Below are 18,445 nucleotides of genomic sequence, written 5' to 3' on the forward strand. Positions count from 1 at the left end.
TGAAACTATTGGAGTGAAAAGGTGTGGTGGCCGTGTTACCCCACCCTTCAAGGTAATATGTAGAAATAAAACAAAAACATAAAGGGAAAAAAGAAAATACCTTTTTTATTAGACTAACTTAAAGGGTCTTTTACTAAGTTGCGCTGGCTGATTTAGTGCGCCTTAGTAAAAAGACCCCCTTAATGTAGTTTTTAGGGTTCCAAGGTAACCCTTTCATCCTCTGATCTGAGGAAGAAGGGGTTACCTTCAAAACCTAATCATAAACTGCATTAACCCTTTATTTGACATTGTTGCACAGAAGCCTGTTTACTTGGCACTTGCTTTATAGCAGCCATTTTCACCATCTGCCACCATCTACATTAAAAGTTACGTTTGTTTTGCATGCACACACCGACTTGAAAGAGCGCTGCGCCCATGCAAACGAGGAGCTGGCAAGAGGCAAAAACGAGGCATCCCCTGGGAACCCAGGCGCGCGTAACTCGGGCCCCCCTCCCCCGGAGCACGGCAAGGGACTGCGTGCGCTGACAGCCCGCTCTGGCAGGTTACCATGTGCACAGGGGGCGCCCCATCTGTTCCCAGGGACAAAAGGGCAGAAGCGGGAAAGGAGAGGCGGACGGCGGCGGCCCCGGCCCCTCCCCCCGGGGCCTCGCTCCCCAGGTGCCGCAGGTACAGGCGGGCACGGAACGCGCCGAGTCTAGCGCCAAAAGCCGGGCGCGAGGGAGGAGGGGGGTGGAGCCTGGGAGGAGGGCGGGTCGCGCGGCCGCCGCCGATTGGCCGCCGAGGCCGGCGGGGGGCGTGGAGGCGCCAGAGAGGGGAAGCTTGAGCGGGGTCGGTTGGGAAAGCGGCCGGCGGGGCTCGGGCGCCTCCAGTCAGGGTCGGGGCTGTGGCGCGAGCTGAGGTGAGTGCCGCTCCCGCCTCCTCCTCGTTTCTACCGAGCGAGGGGGGGTCGGGGAAAAAATCCTTCCCCCTTGAAACCTGGGCTGCGTTGCCTCCCTCCCCCCTCGCTCTGGTGCTCGGAATAATGTTTTTATTTTACAGTTTGGTCGGGTTTTTTATATTAATATTATTATTATTTGTTTATTTCAAGTGGCCGCTAAAGCGCGAAGTTCTCGGCTCGGGTAGGTGAGGGGCGCGGAAAAGCCGGATTCCCTCCTTTGCGCCAAAACTAACTGACCCCGGACGGTCCCCTCCCTTCCCTCCCCCCAATCAAAACTGTGATTTTTACACTTTGGGGCGCTTTGGCAGCTCTGCTTGTAAAATTCTCTCTCTTTGACGTTTCTGCTGCTTTGGTAAAAAAATAAAATAAAATTCACGTCGTATAACTCGTTAAACAGGTTGGCCTTTGGGGGGGGGGGTTCGGATGTAATGGTTCTGGGTCGCTTAAAACAAAACGCTGTTTTAATCTGCAGATGGAGGTCACCAGTTGCTTAACTTTGAAGGATCTGATCGGTACACGAAGGCCGAAGATGGGGATCGAAGCTGAGGACGGGAGACGTGCACAAAAGGTGAGTCTGAACTTGGCTGGGGAGGGGGCAGACGTGTTTTATTGCTATAGACTCCAACTAGGAAAATAATACCCTTAAGTAAATTGGGCCCAAAGACGGTGGTATAGAAAGGGGGGTCTTGGTGGGGGTGCCCCCCTCACTCCTTCCCTGCCCCCCCAACTACCACCTGTACCCCTTCCCACTCCCATGGTACCTCTTTAACATTCCCAGCGCGAGCAGCAACCCTCTCCCTACCCGCTGCTCATGCCAGCGTCGAAACTTCCTGGACCCACGCTGAGAAAGTGATGTCGGGAGAAGAGCCGACGCTGGCGTGAACAGCAGGTTGGGAATGTTAGAGGTACTGTGGGGTGTGGGAAGGGGGGGGAGAAGAGGGCGGGTTGGTGCCTCTCACCCTCTCTACGTCACTGCTCAAAGACTTAGTGTATGCCAATCCTAAGTTAGGCACCATTTTTAGAATTACACTTAGAGGCGCTAGTAGGTATCCTAACCTTGTTAGACTCGTGTTTGAGGCCTAGCAACTTAATGAACATCATCAAGTTTTCGTGGCAGAATACAGAAGTAGATTTCCAGGCCTTTCTTCTGCGTAGTATATAAATTTGATGTCGCATCAAACAAACTACCGACGGCGTAGCTTTCAGCTTCTCAGATGCACGCAAGCCCCAGTGGCACAACAAGCCCATGTACCTAACCTTAGGAGCACCCTATTTATGCCAGGGCTCTCAGGCCTAAATACCATCACCTAAGTCCACTTTAAGTGCATACATGCAAAGCATATCTACTTTCTGGACTAGGCACCTACCACACAATTTCATTTTACATTTAAGCCAATTATGAGGCATCGATTAAATGTTAGGCGTTTAGATGATTAGCTAGGTATGTCGATCTAGGCTCCTGTCCTTAGGTGCCATTTATAGAATCTGGGCCAAAATATGCACAGTTCAGCAAGCAGATAAAGGCTTCTCTGCTTTATCTCTGCTTATTGTCATAGCCTGTTCTTCCAGATTGATTCTAAAAAGCTATTATTATCAAAATAAAATCTAGGCAAGGTACTGATTTAAGATGCTGAAATGCAGCTCACCAGTTACTTAAGCTCTACTGTGGCTTTTGCAAGGTAGTGTAGGGGTAAATTCACAAATAACGTGGGATCCTTTGTTAAGCTTAATAAAAGCACCCCAATGTTATTTGTGAGTAAATATGGAACATGCTTAATCTGTGAATTTACCCCTACACTACAATGCAAAAGCCACAGTATAGCTGAACTAACTGGTGAGCTGCATTTCAGTATCTTAAATCAGTACCTTGCAAACTAAAAATGTTAAAACTTTTTTTCTTGGAGGAGGTGTGTTTGGGAGGATGAGAGTGTTCTTTTCTACACATGAGTCCTTACTGCCTACAAAATAGATGTCAATAACTGCTCATGCACTAACAATATTTAATGGCTATACACTACTGGCCATCAATGGAACAAGTAGAAAATCTGCCATTTTTTGTGTTGTGGTAAAAATGGCCTTAACACGCCCTTATACAGGTTTTTCCTGCATGCCAAAGCCAATTTTTACTGCAGATTGATAACAGGACTTCTTTGCATTTATGAATTTTGTTCCACTGAGATTTACCCCCCGCCCCTCCTTTTTACTAAGCTGCGGCAGAGGTTTCTACTGTGCTCCCATGCTGCTCCAATGCTCATAGAATTTCTATGAGAGTCGGAGCATGTAGCACTCCGGACTGCTGCTTAGTAAAAGAGAGCCTTATTGTTAGTGGAGACAGAACTCAAAACGTCAACAGTATATAGTACTCCTGACATTTCTGTGTACAACTGAAGATATTCCACTTTCTTGTAAGAAAATATTCTCCATGATCAACATTTTTGTAACCCCCTCAAAGCATCCAGTAGGCTATTTTTATCAAGCCTTTTAAATCCACAAATCAGAAGTCTGCCAGAATGTCCACATGGTAATGCACTTAAGTTCAAATTATCTCGAATGTGTGCCATATTTTTGTAACTAAAATGTCCAGTTGTAGCACATGACAATAGAATGGGGTGAGTAGGAGCTATTTACAAAGGTATTCTAAACCTTGGCTATTGGGCCCAGAGTCCATATATTCTCTAATTTATAGCACAGGCAGTGTATCCTGTTTACTTCTGTAACTATATTTTGTTTGGGTTTCTCTATTATATGAATGTGTATTGGGTCCTTTTAACCTTTAGTTGTTGGCCTATGAAGCAGAGATGTCACTAGTGTTAGTAATTGCAGAAAAGGAAAAACTGATTCCTTACTTAAGAGCTCAAGTAGAAATATGACTAATGAGGTTAATATGAAGTTGAATGAAAGGGCAAAGATTTTTAAAATCAGGGTTTAAATTCCTTTGTTTTAAATAGGAAAATATATTTGTGGATCGATCAAGAACAACCCCAAAGACACCACTGAAAAATGAGCCAATGGATTTATCAAAACAGAGAGTCTGCACGCCGGAGAAGAATCCTATTACACCGGTTAAACTAGCCGATAGGTCACAGGCTGACCCATGGACTCCCACTGCTAACCTGAAGATGCTTATTAGTGCTGCTAGTCCTGACATCCGTGACCGGGAGAAAAAGAAAGAGCTCTTCAGACCCATTGAAAACAACAAGTTGGAAGATGGCATATGTGATGCACTACAGGTACAGCAAACAGTTCAGTGACAGTATTATTTGTTCACTTCAGCTTACAAATGCTGGTGCAGGGAATGTCTTAGTGATGTATTAATAATGCCACTTTGCATGAGATGTTCTAAACCAGGACATCTTTTATTGTTTCCATATGACATGTGATGACTATTGTTAACTCCCTGTATTGATATGTTTATTTCTGTGGCACTTGGCTTGGATAGTTGTGTAGGCATCTATCACATACCCTGTACTGCTGGAGGAAGCATTCTTCCAGGACATTGATTCTGTGGATCTCGCCAATACTACTTCCTGAGCTGCATAGCATATCATAAAGCAAAAAAAAATCCAGGAAAACACAGGAATGCCAAATGGCTCCAGATTTCACCCAACAGGGGGTTAATACAGTCTGACATATATCCCTTTGCATTGCATGCAGGAACTTGCAATTCCGTAAGAGAATCAAGAATACAACTGGGAAATCAGAAATGCATGCAGTAGGGCAGGGGTGTCAAAGTCGGTCCTCGAGGCCCACAATCCTGCCAGGTTTTCAGGATGTCCCCAATAAATATGCATGAGATCTGTTTGCATGCACTGCTTTTATTGTATGCTAATAGATTTCATGCATATTTATTTGGGAAAACCTGACTGGATTGCGGCCCTCGAGGACTGACTTTGACACCTGTGCAGTAGGGCCAACCTAGCATTGAAACAAAGTTGGAGCCTAGGCAAACAAATTTGGATTGTTCAAATTGCTTTACAGAAGAATTCTTGAAGAAATAAAATCCAACAGATCAGAACAATTCAGAATTGACCAATATCCAGGCTAATTTGGAGTCTTTAGCCTGAAGGAATGAACTCTGGATCCTCATTTTCTATTCTTTAGAAGTCCTCCATCTTCTTTGTTAGCTGGGAAAAGGCTCCAGAAGTGTGATTCCCAAATGTCTTATCTTTTGAATCATACTGACTTCTCCATTAGACTGACCTCTTATATCACTCACTTCCTCTCTTCTCCCTAAAATGGAATTATGGAACAGTTCCAGTACTCCAAGATCCTTATTTATTCTAACTTAAATTTAACTGTAACTGAAGGCGATTTATACAACAAATAGAAAAAAGTACACAAGCATAGATAAAACATCCCGGTAATAAATAGAATTATAGGATAAAGCAGAATAAGTTGGTCAAGACAGTTGATAACAAATAAGGCCTATCCAGTCTAATAATTTGTTTATGGTTTCTGCTCCTTTTTTTCTTCCCAACACAGAAGTCGTTGTTAAAATTAAAAGCTTAAGTAGGCAAAACTTCAGCAACTTTCAAAAACATAAATAATCCTCTTACAGCTGCAGTTCTTCAGCTATAGTGGTCCATGAAAAATGGTAGCATAATAAATAAATTTTAAAAAGTCTTAATTCATTGTACAAATCATCCCATAATCTTTAGGGAAGAGTGCACCAAATTATATCGGCACCTGATGAACAGTAGAAATCTGTACATAGAAATGAAACTTGTTAGTCAAAATACCCAGGCTCAGCCCCAGACAGGGGCCAAAAGGAACATTGATCAAGGTCTTAAATGGGAGAAGAAGCTAATGAACATTAACCAACATGGGGATACACATTCAAGGAAAGAATAGCATGAAATTAAATGAACAGCAGCATTGCTGAAGGGTTAGAAGGAAAAGTGTGCCTTTTTGCAGATGATACCAAGATTTGTAACAGAGTAGACACCGAAGAGGGTGTGGAAAATATGAAAAAGGATCTGCAAAAGTTAGAGGAATGGTCTAATGCCTGGCAACTAAAATTCAATGCAAAGAAATGCAGAGTAATGCATTTGGGGATTAATAATCGGAAGGAACTGTATATGCTGGGAGGTGAGAAGCTGATATGCACGGACGGGAAGAGGGACCTTGGGGTGATAGTGTCCGTAGATCTAAAGGCAAAAAAACTGTGACAAGGCGGTGGCTGCTGCCAGAAGGATGCTGGGCTGTATAAAGAGAGGCGTAGCCAGTAGAGAGAAGAAGGTGTTGATGCCCCTGTACAGGTCATTGGTGAGGCCCCACTTGGAGTATTGTGTTCAGTTTTGGAGACCGTTTCTGGCGAAGGACATAAGGAGACTTGAAGCAGTCCAGAAGAGGGCGACCAAAATGATAGGAAGCTTGCACCAGAAGATGTATGAGGAGAGACTGGAAGCCCTGAATATGTATACCCTAGAGCAGTGGTCTCAAACTCAAACCCTTTGCAGGGCCACATTTTGTATTTGTAGGTACATGGAGGGCCGCAGAAAAAATAGTTAATGTCTTATTAAAGAAATAACAATTTTGCATGAGGTAAAACTCTTTATAGTTTATAAATCTTTCCTTTTGGCTAAGTCTTAATAATAATATTGTCATTTATAGCTAAAGAGACATATGATCAAGAAAATGTTTTATTTTACTTTTGTGATTACGATAAACATACCGAGGGCCTCAAAATAGTACCTGGGGGGCCGCAAGTTTGAGACCACCACCCTAGAGGAAAGGAGGGACAGGAGGGATATGATTTGGACGTTCAAATACTTGAAGGGTATTAATGTAGAACAAAATCTTTTCCAGAGAAAGGAAAATGGTAAAACCAGAGGACATAATTTGAGGTTGAGGGGTGGTAGATTCAAGAGCAATGTTAGGAAATTCTACTTTACGGAGAGGGTGGTGGATGCCTGGAATGCGCTCCCGAGAGAGATGGTGGAGAAAAAAACGATGATGGAGTTCAAAGAAGTGTGGGATAAACACAGAGGATCTAGAATTAGAAAATAATATTAAATATTGAACTAAGGCCAGTACTGGGCAGACTTGCACGGTCTGTATATGGTCATTTGGGGGAGGATGGGCTGGAGAGGGCTTCAATGGCTTGGAGGGTGTAGACGGGCTGGAGTAGGTTTTGATGGAGATTTCGGCAGTGGGAACCCAAGCACAGTACCGAGTAGAGCTTTGGATTCTTGCCCAGAAATATCTAAGAAGAAAAAATGTAAATTTAAATTGAATCAGGTTGGGCAGACTGGATGGACCATTCAGGTCTTTATCTGCTGTTATCTACTATATTACTATGTTACTATATTACAAGAGTGGTAAACTATGTTAATTCTTCAGCAATTCCAGCAAGAGCGAGTTACCAATAATTGATATTTGAGAAAACCGAAGATGAAAAGACTTAAGTGGACATTGTCGAAGTATTGCAAGCTCTTCTATAGTCATCACTGTGCCACTTCTTATTTTAAGGTAGAATCTTAAAAAAAAAGCCTAAACATGCACAAAGCTTAAGAATGTGGAATCTCATTTAAATTAAGTTGAAGATCAACAAAGGTGAGAGGTGCTCTACTCCAGTGGTTCCCAACCCTGTCCTGGAGGACCACCAGGCCAATCGGGTTTTCCGGCTAGCCCTAATGAATATGCATGGAGCAGATTTGCAAGCCTGTCACTTCCATTATTTGCAAATCTCTTTCATGCATTTTCATTAGGGCTAGCCTGAAAACCCGATTGGCCTGGTGGTCCTCTAGGACAGGGTTGGGAACCACTGCTCTACTCAACACCTCTAAAATTGAAATTCTTTGAGTAAAAGCCAACTTTATTACATGTCATTTGGAAGGAAATTGCCACCTTAATGAAGAAAGTCGGAGATCTTCAAACTGAGAAAAAATAAACTTGAAGATCATTCTCACAAAACTTACAATGAAAACAAAAACATCTGACAAACTCAAAGATTGAAGGTAGTATAAGCTGAAGACACAATGGCCCCTTCCAGAACTGCCCAAAATGAAGAAAAGCAAGCAGGTTATCTCTTTCCATGATACAACCTGGAAAAGGCCAGAACGAAAACTTTGAAACCATTGAGGGATCCTGCTCCCTAACACCAGTATCATAGGTGGTGGAATGTTATGGTCCAGTATAAAAGGTGGCAGCAAAATCTAGACAGAAGCACTTTGATTCAAAAGTCCTAGATCAGTGATAGTTTTTGTTTTGTTTTAGAACTGAAGCTCGCTCTCCCGCCCCCCCTCCTCCTCAAAAATCCTAGCCGGTAACAATCTAGTTTCAAGTTTATTAAAAGATTTTTTTAAACCGCTTAATCAGGTTTTTAAAGTGGTGTACAATATAAAATTACATAAAAACATATTAAAACGTAAACACATATTAAAACAAGGTATACTGGATAAAATCCAAGTGTCATAATAAAGCACAGATAAAACGTTTGGACCTACTTCAAACAATAGGAAAGTGGGGAAGAACTACAATCGTTATAGAAAAGTGCAACATAAAATGAAAGTACAATAGGTTAGGGTAAAAAGTAACAGTTTGCTTTAATTTTGTCCTTAAAAGGACAGTTGTTATCCAAAGGCGTCCTGGAACAAGAATGTTTTTAGTTTTACTTTAAATCGTTTTAAATCGGATTCACCACGCAAGTGGTTAGGCAGCGAATTCCAGAGAGTAGAGGCAGTGATGGCAAAATTATTGGAGCGCAACGTATTAATCAATTTAAAAAAGGTATAACGAGAAGATTCTGAGACGTTGAACAAAGAGAATTTAATGTATTATAGGGAATTAAGTCTGTTGATAAAATCTGGTTGGTTGGTTGATTTTGTTGTGAATGTTAAAAGTAGAATTTTATAACTGATTCTGTGTTCAACTGGTAACCAATGTGCGCTAATCAAAAGGGGTAAAACGTGATCGTATTTCTTTGCGCCACAAATGATTTTAATAGCTGTGTTTTGTACAATCTGAAGCCGTCTAATTTCCTTTTTAGTAATGCCCTTATACAGGGCATTGCAGTAGTCTATACAAAAGATTACTAGAGAGTGGATCAATGTGTTCAAGGAGGCCGGTTCAAGTAACTTAGCAAGGGAACGTATCATTCTGAGTCGATAGAAGCATTTCTGAACAACTGTGCTAATGTGAAAATGATAAGAAAATTTATTGTCAAAAGTAACTCCTAAGCAGTTTTGAGTGTAAAAAAAAAAAAGCTTCAGTCAGTTGGGTTGAGGTTTTTTTTGTTTGTTTGTTTGTTTTTTTGGGAGGGGGTAAATGTAACCTGTTCAAAAATAGCATGTCACATAATGTAAATTCAACAAGAGCTTCTGCAGTAATGGCAATTATCAAGAAGAAAAGAGAGGTTCATTAGACAACAAATGGGTACCAAAGCACACTCAGCTGACTCATTGGACTGAGGATCAAGAGGGCATGAGATACTGGAGAAGAAATATTCATAACCGCAAAAGAGTATTGGAAACAACCCAAGACATTGTTCTAATCTGGACTCTTATCTCATTAACCGACACCTCTTATCAACAGTGCATCAGGCACAGCTGAATGAATCTTGGATGTGCTGTTTAATAATCTGACTTGTGCAGATGGCAGGGAAGAGAAAGCAATAGTAGACAGCTCGTGAACCACCAAAGTTATATGGACTTCATATGCTAATTTAATTTATTCTTTGGAAATATATACTAGAGGCCAATCAAAACTGCTTCCCCCACCTCCACCACAATTTTGGCCAAAACTAAAACTAAAAAGTTAAACTTAAGGTTGGATGTGTGAATGTGAACCAATAAGAGCTTGCAGTTTGCATCCGTCTGCTAAATTCATAGCAGATTATAATTTTAAAATAATGAAAGACTGTATTTTACTTCCAAGCAAAATAACCTTCACACACAGCCTGCGGTTAATACAAACTGAAACTCTAAACCACTGTTTGCCACACTTAGCCTCATTGAAGTTTATGATGATGTCACTGATTCCTAATTCCCCAAATTTACTGACTTAAACTCCTCCTAAAATTATCAAAAGTATTTATTTGAATCACTGTACCATATAAACTAATGTGCAATATCATGACTGCATTACTTGCAATCACAGTACAAAAAATATAAAGAGTAGCCCCTCTTTCCCTCCACCCCACCACCACCGCAACAAGCGGCTCTACCTTACAGCTGTTTTAAGAGCAAAGCTGAAATGGCCAGGTGTACTGAAATTGCTCCTGCCCTCAACAATACCCCTAGACCAGGGGTGCCCAACGCATCGATCGCGATCGACCAGTAGCTCAGGAAGGCAACGTAAGTCGATCGCAGAGCCCATCCCGGGCTCTGTGATAGACTCGTGTTGCCGTCCCGATCTACCGGGCCTATCAGCCTTCCTCTCCCCGACATCAAAGACGCCGACGCCGGGCATTAGGCTGTTTTTGTCATTTCGGGTGGGGGGGAAGGGGGCGTGGTGGCGTGGCGGCGGCAGCAACAGCAACAGCCTGAAAAAGAAATCATCCTGGCCCGGGTCGGTGTCATACTCCGGAACTTCTACCTCTTCCAGCAGCCCTCTCCCTTCTACCTGCTTCCGGCCACACCCCCTGCTCCGCGGCTCTCTTCGGCAACTCAGCAGCAGCGATCGACACAAGCTTCTGACGTCGGGGCCTACCCTCTGCGAGTCCCGCTTGTTTCAACTTCCTTTTTCCACAAAGGCGGGACTCATAGAGGGAAGGCCTCGATGTCGGCAGTTTGTCTTGATCACCGCTGCTGACGAGTTGCTTAAGAGAGCCGCGGAGCAGGGGGGTTTTGCCAGGTGCAGGTAGAAGGGAGAGGGCCAGATGCAGGACTCGTGGGTGAGGGAGCAGAAGAGAGAGAGAAAGAGAGAGGGAAGGGAAACAAAAGGAAATATTTCATACTGGGCTGGGCTGGAGTGGAGGGAGGGTGGAAAGATTCTGGCTACAGGGTGCATTAACAAAGGAAAAGGGGGGAAAGCTGAAAATGGAGATAGTGACACAAAAAAGAGAAAGAGTAAGCAGGACCTACTGAATAAGGATAGAGATACAGAGGGGACATGAAGAGGAGGTGAAATAGAGACATAGAAGTAATGCTGAAAAAGTGTGTGGGGGGGGAGATAAAGACATTGAAAGGGCAAATAGTGAACATGGGGTAAAGACAAGGAAAGAGACAAATGAAGATTCTGAAAAAGTGGTGAGATAAGGATATAGGTGAGATGGACACAAAGAAGGGTGATGCTGGAAAATAGGTGGAATGGTAATTCTGACAGACACAGAAGGGAAATGCTGGATCAAGGAGAGATGGGGCTCAGGCTGGATGGAATGAGGAGAAATGCCTTGTTGGCCCGGAACTTCCTCTCCTACATCAGAATTGACGTCAGGGAGCGGAATGCTGGTCAGCGCAACGCTTCTGCAGGGAAAGCTTGGGACGGCGGTGGCTTGGGGGCTGTTCCCCGATGGCGGTGGCAGCAAACCGAGTGGCTTGGAGGAGGGCACAGAGAAAGAAAGAAAGGGGGCAGACAGGGAGACAGAAAGAAGGGGGAACAGGGAGACAGAAAGAAAAAGTTGGGGGAGAGAATGAGGTCTGGAGGAGAGGAAACATACAGGAGGCTGAAAGAAAGGAAGAAAGATTGGATGCACAGTCAGAAGAAGAAAGTGCAACCAGAGACTCATGAAATCACCAAACAGCAAAGGTAGGAAAAATGATTTTATTTTCAATTTAGTGATCAAAATGTGTCGGTTTTGAGAATTTATATCTGCTGTCTATATTTTGCACTATGGCTCCTTTTACTAAACCGCAATAGCATTTTTTAGCGCAGGGAGCCTATGAGCATTGAGAGCAGCACGAGGCATTCAGCGTAACTCCCTGTGCTAAAACCTACTATTGTGGTTTAGTAAAAAGGGAGGGGGTGTATTTGTCTATTTTTGTATTTTGTTACTGAGGTGACATTGCATAGAGTCATCTGCCGTGACCTCTTTGAAAAAACCCGGAATATGAATAATTAACATTTTCTCTGCCTTTCAGTGTGCTTTGTGGTTTTTTTTTTTATTTTATTGTTGGTAGATCATTTTGACTTAGTCATTATAAAAGTAGCTCGCAAGCTCATAAAGTGTGGGCACCCCTGCCCTAGACCATCAGGGATAGTAAGATTGGCCTTTTGGAGGGGAGGAAACAACAGATGTTCAGTTTCCACTGAGAACAGGGTGGTAGATGCATGGAATAAACTCTTGGTGGATGTGGTAGAGACAAACACTGTATCTGAATTCAAGAAAGCATGGGACAGGCATGTAGGATCTCTTAGGGTAGGAGGAAATGGCAGGTGATATGGATGGGTCATAAGGCCTTTATCTGCCATCATTTTCTATGTTTGTTTTCAGAAAGGATTTTCAGCAGTTTTGGCACCAAAACCAAAATTCAGTTGGCCTTTGATACAGGCATACATTTTTGCTTGATTATAGTTGCTTGATAAATAATGTGGTCAAGAAACTGGGGCTCCTTTTACTAAGCTGCAATAGCGTTTTTAGCGCACGGAGGATTTTAGCGCATGCTAAACCTGTGCTACGCAGCTAGAACTAACGCCAGCTCAGTGCTGGTGTTAAGGTCTAGCACATGCGGCAAATCAGCGTGTGCTAAAAACGCTATCGCTGCTTAGTAAAAGGAGCCCATGATATCATAATTGAGATGGGCTTTCAAGAATAATCTCTCTAGAACAGTGTTTTTCAACCGCTGTTCCGCGGCACACTAGTGTGCCGCGAGATGTTGCCTGGTGTGCCGCAGGGCCGCCATCAGGGCAGTACTACCAGTCCTGCATTCAGGGGCCCGGAGCTGACAGGGGGCCCGAGGCAGGGGCGCCAGTAGCTCGCCAAGGCAAAGTGAGTCGATCACCCAGGACTCACTTTGTCTTGGCGATCTAATCTATCGAGCCGATAAGTCTTCTTCTCCCCGACGTCAATTCTGCAGTCGGAGAGGAAGTTCGGGCCAGCCAATCGCTGCCTGGCTGGGCGGAACTTCCTCTCCGATTGCAGAATTGACATCAGGGAGAGCATGCGTCGGCGTCGGCTTTGGGGGCCTGTTATCCATTGGTGGGTCCTGTTCCCCGATGGCAGCGGCAGTGGCTTGGGGAATGGCAGGGAGAAAGAAAGAAAGGGGGCAGGCAGGGAAACAGAAGGAAAGAAGAGAAACAGAAAAAAAGAAAGAAAGGTCAGGGAGAGAGGAAGAAAAAGTTGGGGGAGGGAATGAGGTGTGGAGGAGAGAAAGCATACAGGCTGATAGAAGGGAAGAAAGATTGGATGCACAGTCAGAAGAAGAAAGTGCAACCAGAAATCACCAGACAAGGTAGGAAAAATGATTTTATTTTAAATTTAGCAAAGTGGAGGCAGTATTACCACAGTTTTCAAGGAATTTGCCCAAATAACTTAATAGTTAACTGGGTAAATTCCCAGAGATGAAAACTTCCCTTCACTTACTATGCACAGTTCTGAATTTATATCTGCTGTCTATATTTTACAATATGGTCACCTTTTACTAAACCGCAATAGTGGTTTTTAGCGCAGGGAGCCTATGAGCGTCAAGAGCAGCGCTGGGCATTCAGCGCAGCTCCCTGCGCTAAAAACTGCTATTGTGGTTTAATAAAAAGGATGGAGGGTATATTTGTCTATTTTTGTATGCTATAAAAACCAAATACAAGAGAGACTGAGAGCTGTTGACGAAGAGCTACGTGTGTGTCTTTCTTCGATTCCAGCCAGAATATCAGCTTTGTGTTCAGCCAAACAGGCCCAGGTTTCGCACTGAATAAAGTATTTTATAATTTTTCACTATTCTATTTACTTAATATTTCATAATAAAGTAATTATAAAATACTTTCTTTGTGTTTATTTGATTCCTATTCAAGAGAATTACTTTATATATAGTCAATATAGGCACAGAGTTAAATTTTTTAACATTTTCTAATGGTGGTGTGCCTCGTGATTTTTTTCATGAAACAAGTGTGCCTTTGCCCAAAAAAGGTTGAAAAACACTGCTCTAGAAGACAGTTATGTTTTTAAAAAGCATACAGGTCATTCCATAATATGGGGATGACTGTAGTTGTCTTATTAGACAAACCTTCACTTTAAGAATTACAGTTCCTGTTATGAGGTCCTCATAAGAGCACATAAAGACCTTAGTGAGTTTAGACAGAAAATCAGTTAACAAATATTCTGCTATAATTTAATTGAATAGGATTGCACAGTCCATCAACCAGGACCTGCAGTGCACCATATATTGGACCACAAAGTGACCTATCCAAAACACTTAAATGTTTAGAAAATGTTGAAACTTGAGTAAATCTAGCCCACGGCTTATCAGGTGCATAGGAACATTCATAGAGTGCTCAAAATCCAAAGCAGTCAACTCAGAGAAGCAGCCGCTGGGCACTCTCAATATCTGGAAGGTCATCATGGATGTTGAAATCCTCCAGAGTGTGCTAGAGCAGCCTCAGCAGCCAAAATTTAACAAATTTATAAAATTTGATAGCTGTGTTGTCCTTATTGTCCCAGGGGCCCTTTCCCTCTAAGTTCCAGCACATCTCAGGAAAGTTGGAGAAAGAGAGAACTTACCCAACACTTGATAAATGCATGAAGGGAAGAGTATGTTTAACAAAACTCTTCTTGTCTCACATTAATAATCACCGCTTTCAGAACCTGAAACTCTATAAAGTCATTAGCAAAGGAGAAAATGCCGTCCTTTTTGTGTTCAAAGCAGTTTCTTTATGGAATCAATGAGAAACCTTGCAGAGAAGGACCCCGGGTGTATTAACTATGTTCACAGCTAGCTAAAGATACATATGCTCCCCCCAACCCCCGAGGTGTGATCATCTTGTTGGGTCTGGGCTCCAGTTGCATGCATCCAGAATGGTTCTGCAAAATGATAGGTCTCTTTCTTTCCTAATTTCTCTGGACAGTTTGATGTTGATGATGGAACAGTGGATGAATTTGAAAAGCGACCAAGCAGAAAACAGAAGAGTTTGGGGTTGCTCTGTCAGAAGTTTCTAGCTCGCTATCAAAGTTATCCCATATCGACAGAAAAAACTACCATTTCTTTGGATGAAGTGGTCACAAGTCTTGGTAGGTATATTTGGAGCAACTGCCTGTACGAGGGGTTCCATGCTAAAAAGCAGAGTATTAATGGCATGATTTGGTATGTGTAGCTATTCACCATATTTTAGGGATAGTATAACCATTAAAAATTACTCTGCTTCTTAAAGAAAAATGGTAAACTATTATACCAGTTTGCTGTAAAAGGTCAAGAGTGAAAACTGAAATATTTTCACTTATCATTGTTATTGATTATCTCAATGCTGTTTACTGCTTTAGGCAATATTTGCTAACTCTCCATAAAAATCTCATTTGGAGGTCGTATAGGATTTAAACCTGGGAAAAGGTTGCCATAGAAACAGCTACTCAGTTATGTGGGGAATACCAGCCAGGTACAGGAGAGAGGAAATGCTGCATTCAAGATGTTAGAGGAAACAGTTATCAACTGTGAGGAAATTTGCCAGAGAAGGATTTGAACTATTTTTTTCCCTTTGTACTCTAGACTTCATTGCCCTTTGCTTACTTGCTGTACATCTGTGAGAAAATTGATCATCTGAAGCAGATATTTGACTTATACTGGAATTATGGATGTACTAACGTTTTGTTAGAATGTCTCTTTACTCCTGGATGAATTCTGTGCTACTGTGCAGTGCAGAACTTAGGCAGAATTATTTTTTTCTCATGCAAAATTCTATGCAGTCTGCTCTCCTGCTGCCTCTCTCCCTCCCTGCACACTTGCTGCTCTAGCATGGCAAGAAGAGGAGCTCCACATCCGCAAGTCAGACTGCTTCCTCCTTGCTGCTTTAGTCCCTGGTGCACAGTTCCTCCTCTTACCAAGATGAAGCAGATTTTGTATGCGGGGGGTGGAGGCTGATATGTAGGTAGAAGGGCTGGAAGAAAAAATGGATGAGGGGAGGGTGCGTGCATGCCATAAGAATGGGGGAGGAGTATGGGGGAAACTGGCGGGAGGGGGGCAGAGTATTTCATGCCTGGAGGGGACTTCTGCACACTTTATTTGTAATTTTCTTGGGCAGAATTTCCCCAGAGGTAGCTCTTGAATGAAATCCTTTAAGGGGTTTGATTAATCGTTCGTATTTGTGCCTTACTGCCTGAAATTGTGGCAAATTAAAACATTTAGACTTCTGTTCTTTCTGTGAAACATAAGAAAATATTAATTTTTTTCCTGTGTGTTTATTTCAACCAGGAGTTGAACGGAGGCGGATATATGACATTGTGAATGTGTTGGAGTCTCTGCATCTGGTAAGCCGTGTGGCCAAAAATCAGTATTGCTGGCACGGAAAACGCAACCTGAACCAAACGCTGAAAAACTTGCAGCAGATAGGGGAGAGCCAAAAATATGATGAGCAGATGGTCTACTTTCAGCACAAAGAACAAGACCTGGAATACAGGTCTGGAGATCGAAAAAGGGATGGCTTCCTGGATGCCCAGGGCAGACTTCTAGAATTTTCAGAAACAGATTGCTCATCTGGTAAGATTATATTCTGCTTGCTTTGTGTGAAAACATATATACTTGATTGATTTTAAAAATGATCAATTTTTTAAAATCACTTTTTGTGTAATTAATAGGTATTGTTAACTTCTATAAATTTCTGTTATGCAAGGGGAAAACAAAACATAGTTGCTTGATTTAAATTGCCCTAGTCCTGGTTTCTCTGCTCACTTCCTAACTGAAAAAAAGATGATTGCTACTGTATTTGGCAAAGAAACTGCCATCTTGAAAAACCAATGTAACCACATTTGAACTTTATTCACCAATTGAGGAAATAATACAGGCCACATATGAATTGCTGCTCACATTGATTTAAACTGGAAGGGCTAAACTTTTTTAATATTTAATCTACCAGAGAGAATACTAACTGTTAACCATAATCTTATCCCCAGCATCAAATAAAATTCTCAATCTCATAAGTGCAAGGAATAGAAAAGAAGAATTCTTATAGTTTCCAAAGATTAAGGTTTAAACCATTTTGAGAAATCCAACTTAAAAATGGCATACAATGCATCATCTGTTTCAGTTGCCTCTATTGACACTAGTGGTGGGGGATTTAGGGCCCATTTTACAAAGCCACAGTAGCAAGTCCCAACGTAGCCCATAGGAATTGAATGGGCCTTGTTGCATTTGCCTTGTAGGAATCGCTACTGTGGCTTTTGTAAAAGGGACCCTTAATGTGGTATCAGCACAGAAGCCATAAGACACCAAATGTTTATTTTTATGTAATCTAATACACAACTTATTAATCGCACTATACCAAAAAAGTTCAAGGCAATTTGCATCCAAAGAAGCCATAAAATCTACAGGAGAATGCAAAAGCAATCAATTAAAATATCATCATACCATGAATAGTACAAGTCATAAAAAAGTTTTCAAATTTTTGCGAAGCCTTAAGTGATGTCAGTCTTAATGTGAACAGGTAGATTATTCTAAATTAATAATAGCAGCATAAGCAAAAGAAGAGTTGAGCTGTCATTTATACCATGCTATTCTAATCTGTGGAAAATGAGTAATAAAGTACCACATAATCTGGTGGAAAAATAATGCAAATGAGAAAAAAGCAAAATCAGATGATCTGCAACTTCTCAAAATATCATGGCTGATAATTCCAATCCTTGTGACCCACTACAGTGAATTTCATTACCAAGGTGAACTTGTTGAACTCACCCTCAGCAAATAATTAGGTTACACATTTTAGAATTCGGCTTAACAGTAGAATATATGCCTGAATCTGAACCTGAGCTGAGGCTTGACAAGAATCTTACAGCAATCCACAAAATCTTGCAAAATTGCTTGAAGACTGCACACTCCTGTTCTTAGAAATAGCAGATTGGAAGTAGGCCTTTAAACACCTATTGTACGAGGCCAGTATTTTAGTTTGACCGTACAGATGCTATATTGTCATTTTTCTTGTCTGCAATGATAATTAATCAAATTTCACTGAAAAACATATCATTTTAGAAACATAATTTTTTTTATGAAACTTGTAATCTTTCTCTTTTTTTTTTTTTTTTTTCTTATTTTGTTTTCTCTCCTCTCAGCATCTGCAAACAGTAGAAAGGACAAATCACTGCGTATCATGAGCCAGAAGTTTGTTATGCTTTTTCTGGTATCCACAACAAAGATAGTTACCCTTGACATTGCTGCAAAAATTCTCATAGAAGAAAGTCAGGATGCTGATGATCATAGCAAGTTTAAAAGTAAGTATTATGAGTTGGCTGGGTACCAACCTTTTTTGAAATGACTGCATATCAAATATAATGCAAGGGTTTTATTTGCTAGATATCTAGGCCCGGATTCTGTATAGGATGGCCCAGGAGAGGCGTCCTATACAGAATCAGGCCTACACTAAACCCTGATTCTGTAACCAGCGTCCATGTTACAGACGCCGGTTACAGAATCGGGTTAGAGTAGACGCGGCCGC

The 18,445-nt window shown here is 42.0% G+C and overlaps 1 protein-coding gene across 2 annotated transcripts in view; it reads left to right on the forward strand.

The window, feature by feature from the left end:
- The first annotated feature begins 806 nt into the window (after positions 1 to 806).
- Positions 807 to 18,445, forward strand: part of E2F7 (E2F transcription factor 7) — a 47,429-nt gene continuing 29,790 nt past the window's right edge. For both annotated transcript variants that reach the window (XM_033953487.1, XM_033953488.1), the window contains exons 1-6: positions 807 to 898; positions 1,410 to 1,505; positions 3,886 to 4,167; positions 14,876 to 15,038; positions 16,213 to 16,497; positions 18,063 to 18,221. In XM_033953487.1, coding sequence (XP_033809378.1) covers positions 1,410 to 1,505; positions 3,886 to 4,167; positions 14,876 to 15,038; positions 16,213 to 16,497; positions 18,063 to 18,221 — 985 coding nt within the window. In that variant the 5' untranslated portion in view covers positions 807 to 898. The remainder of the gene's footprint in view (positions 899 to 1,409; positions 1,506 to 3,885; positions 4,168 to 14,875; positions 15,039 to 16,212; positions 16,498 to 18,062; positions 18,222 to 18,445) is intronic.

Source organism: Geotrypetes seraphini, chromosome 7 (assembly GCF_902459505.1).
Source record: "Geotrypetes seraphini chromosome 7, aGeoSer1.1, whole genome shotgun sequence".
Classification (NCBI taxonomy): Eukaryota; Metazoa; Chordata; class Amphibia; order Gymnophiona; family Dermophiidae; genus Geotrypetes; species Geotrypetes seraphini.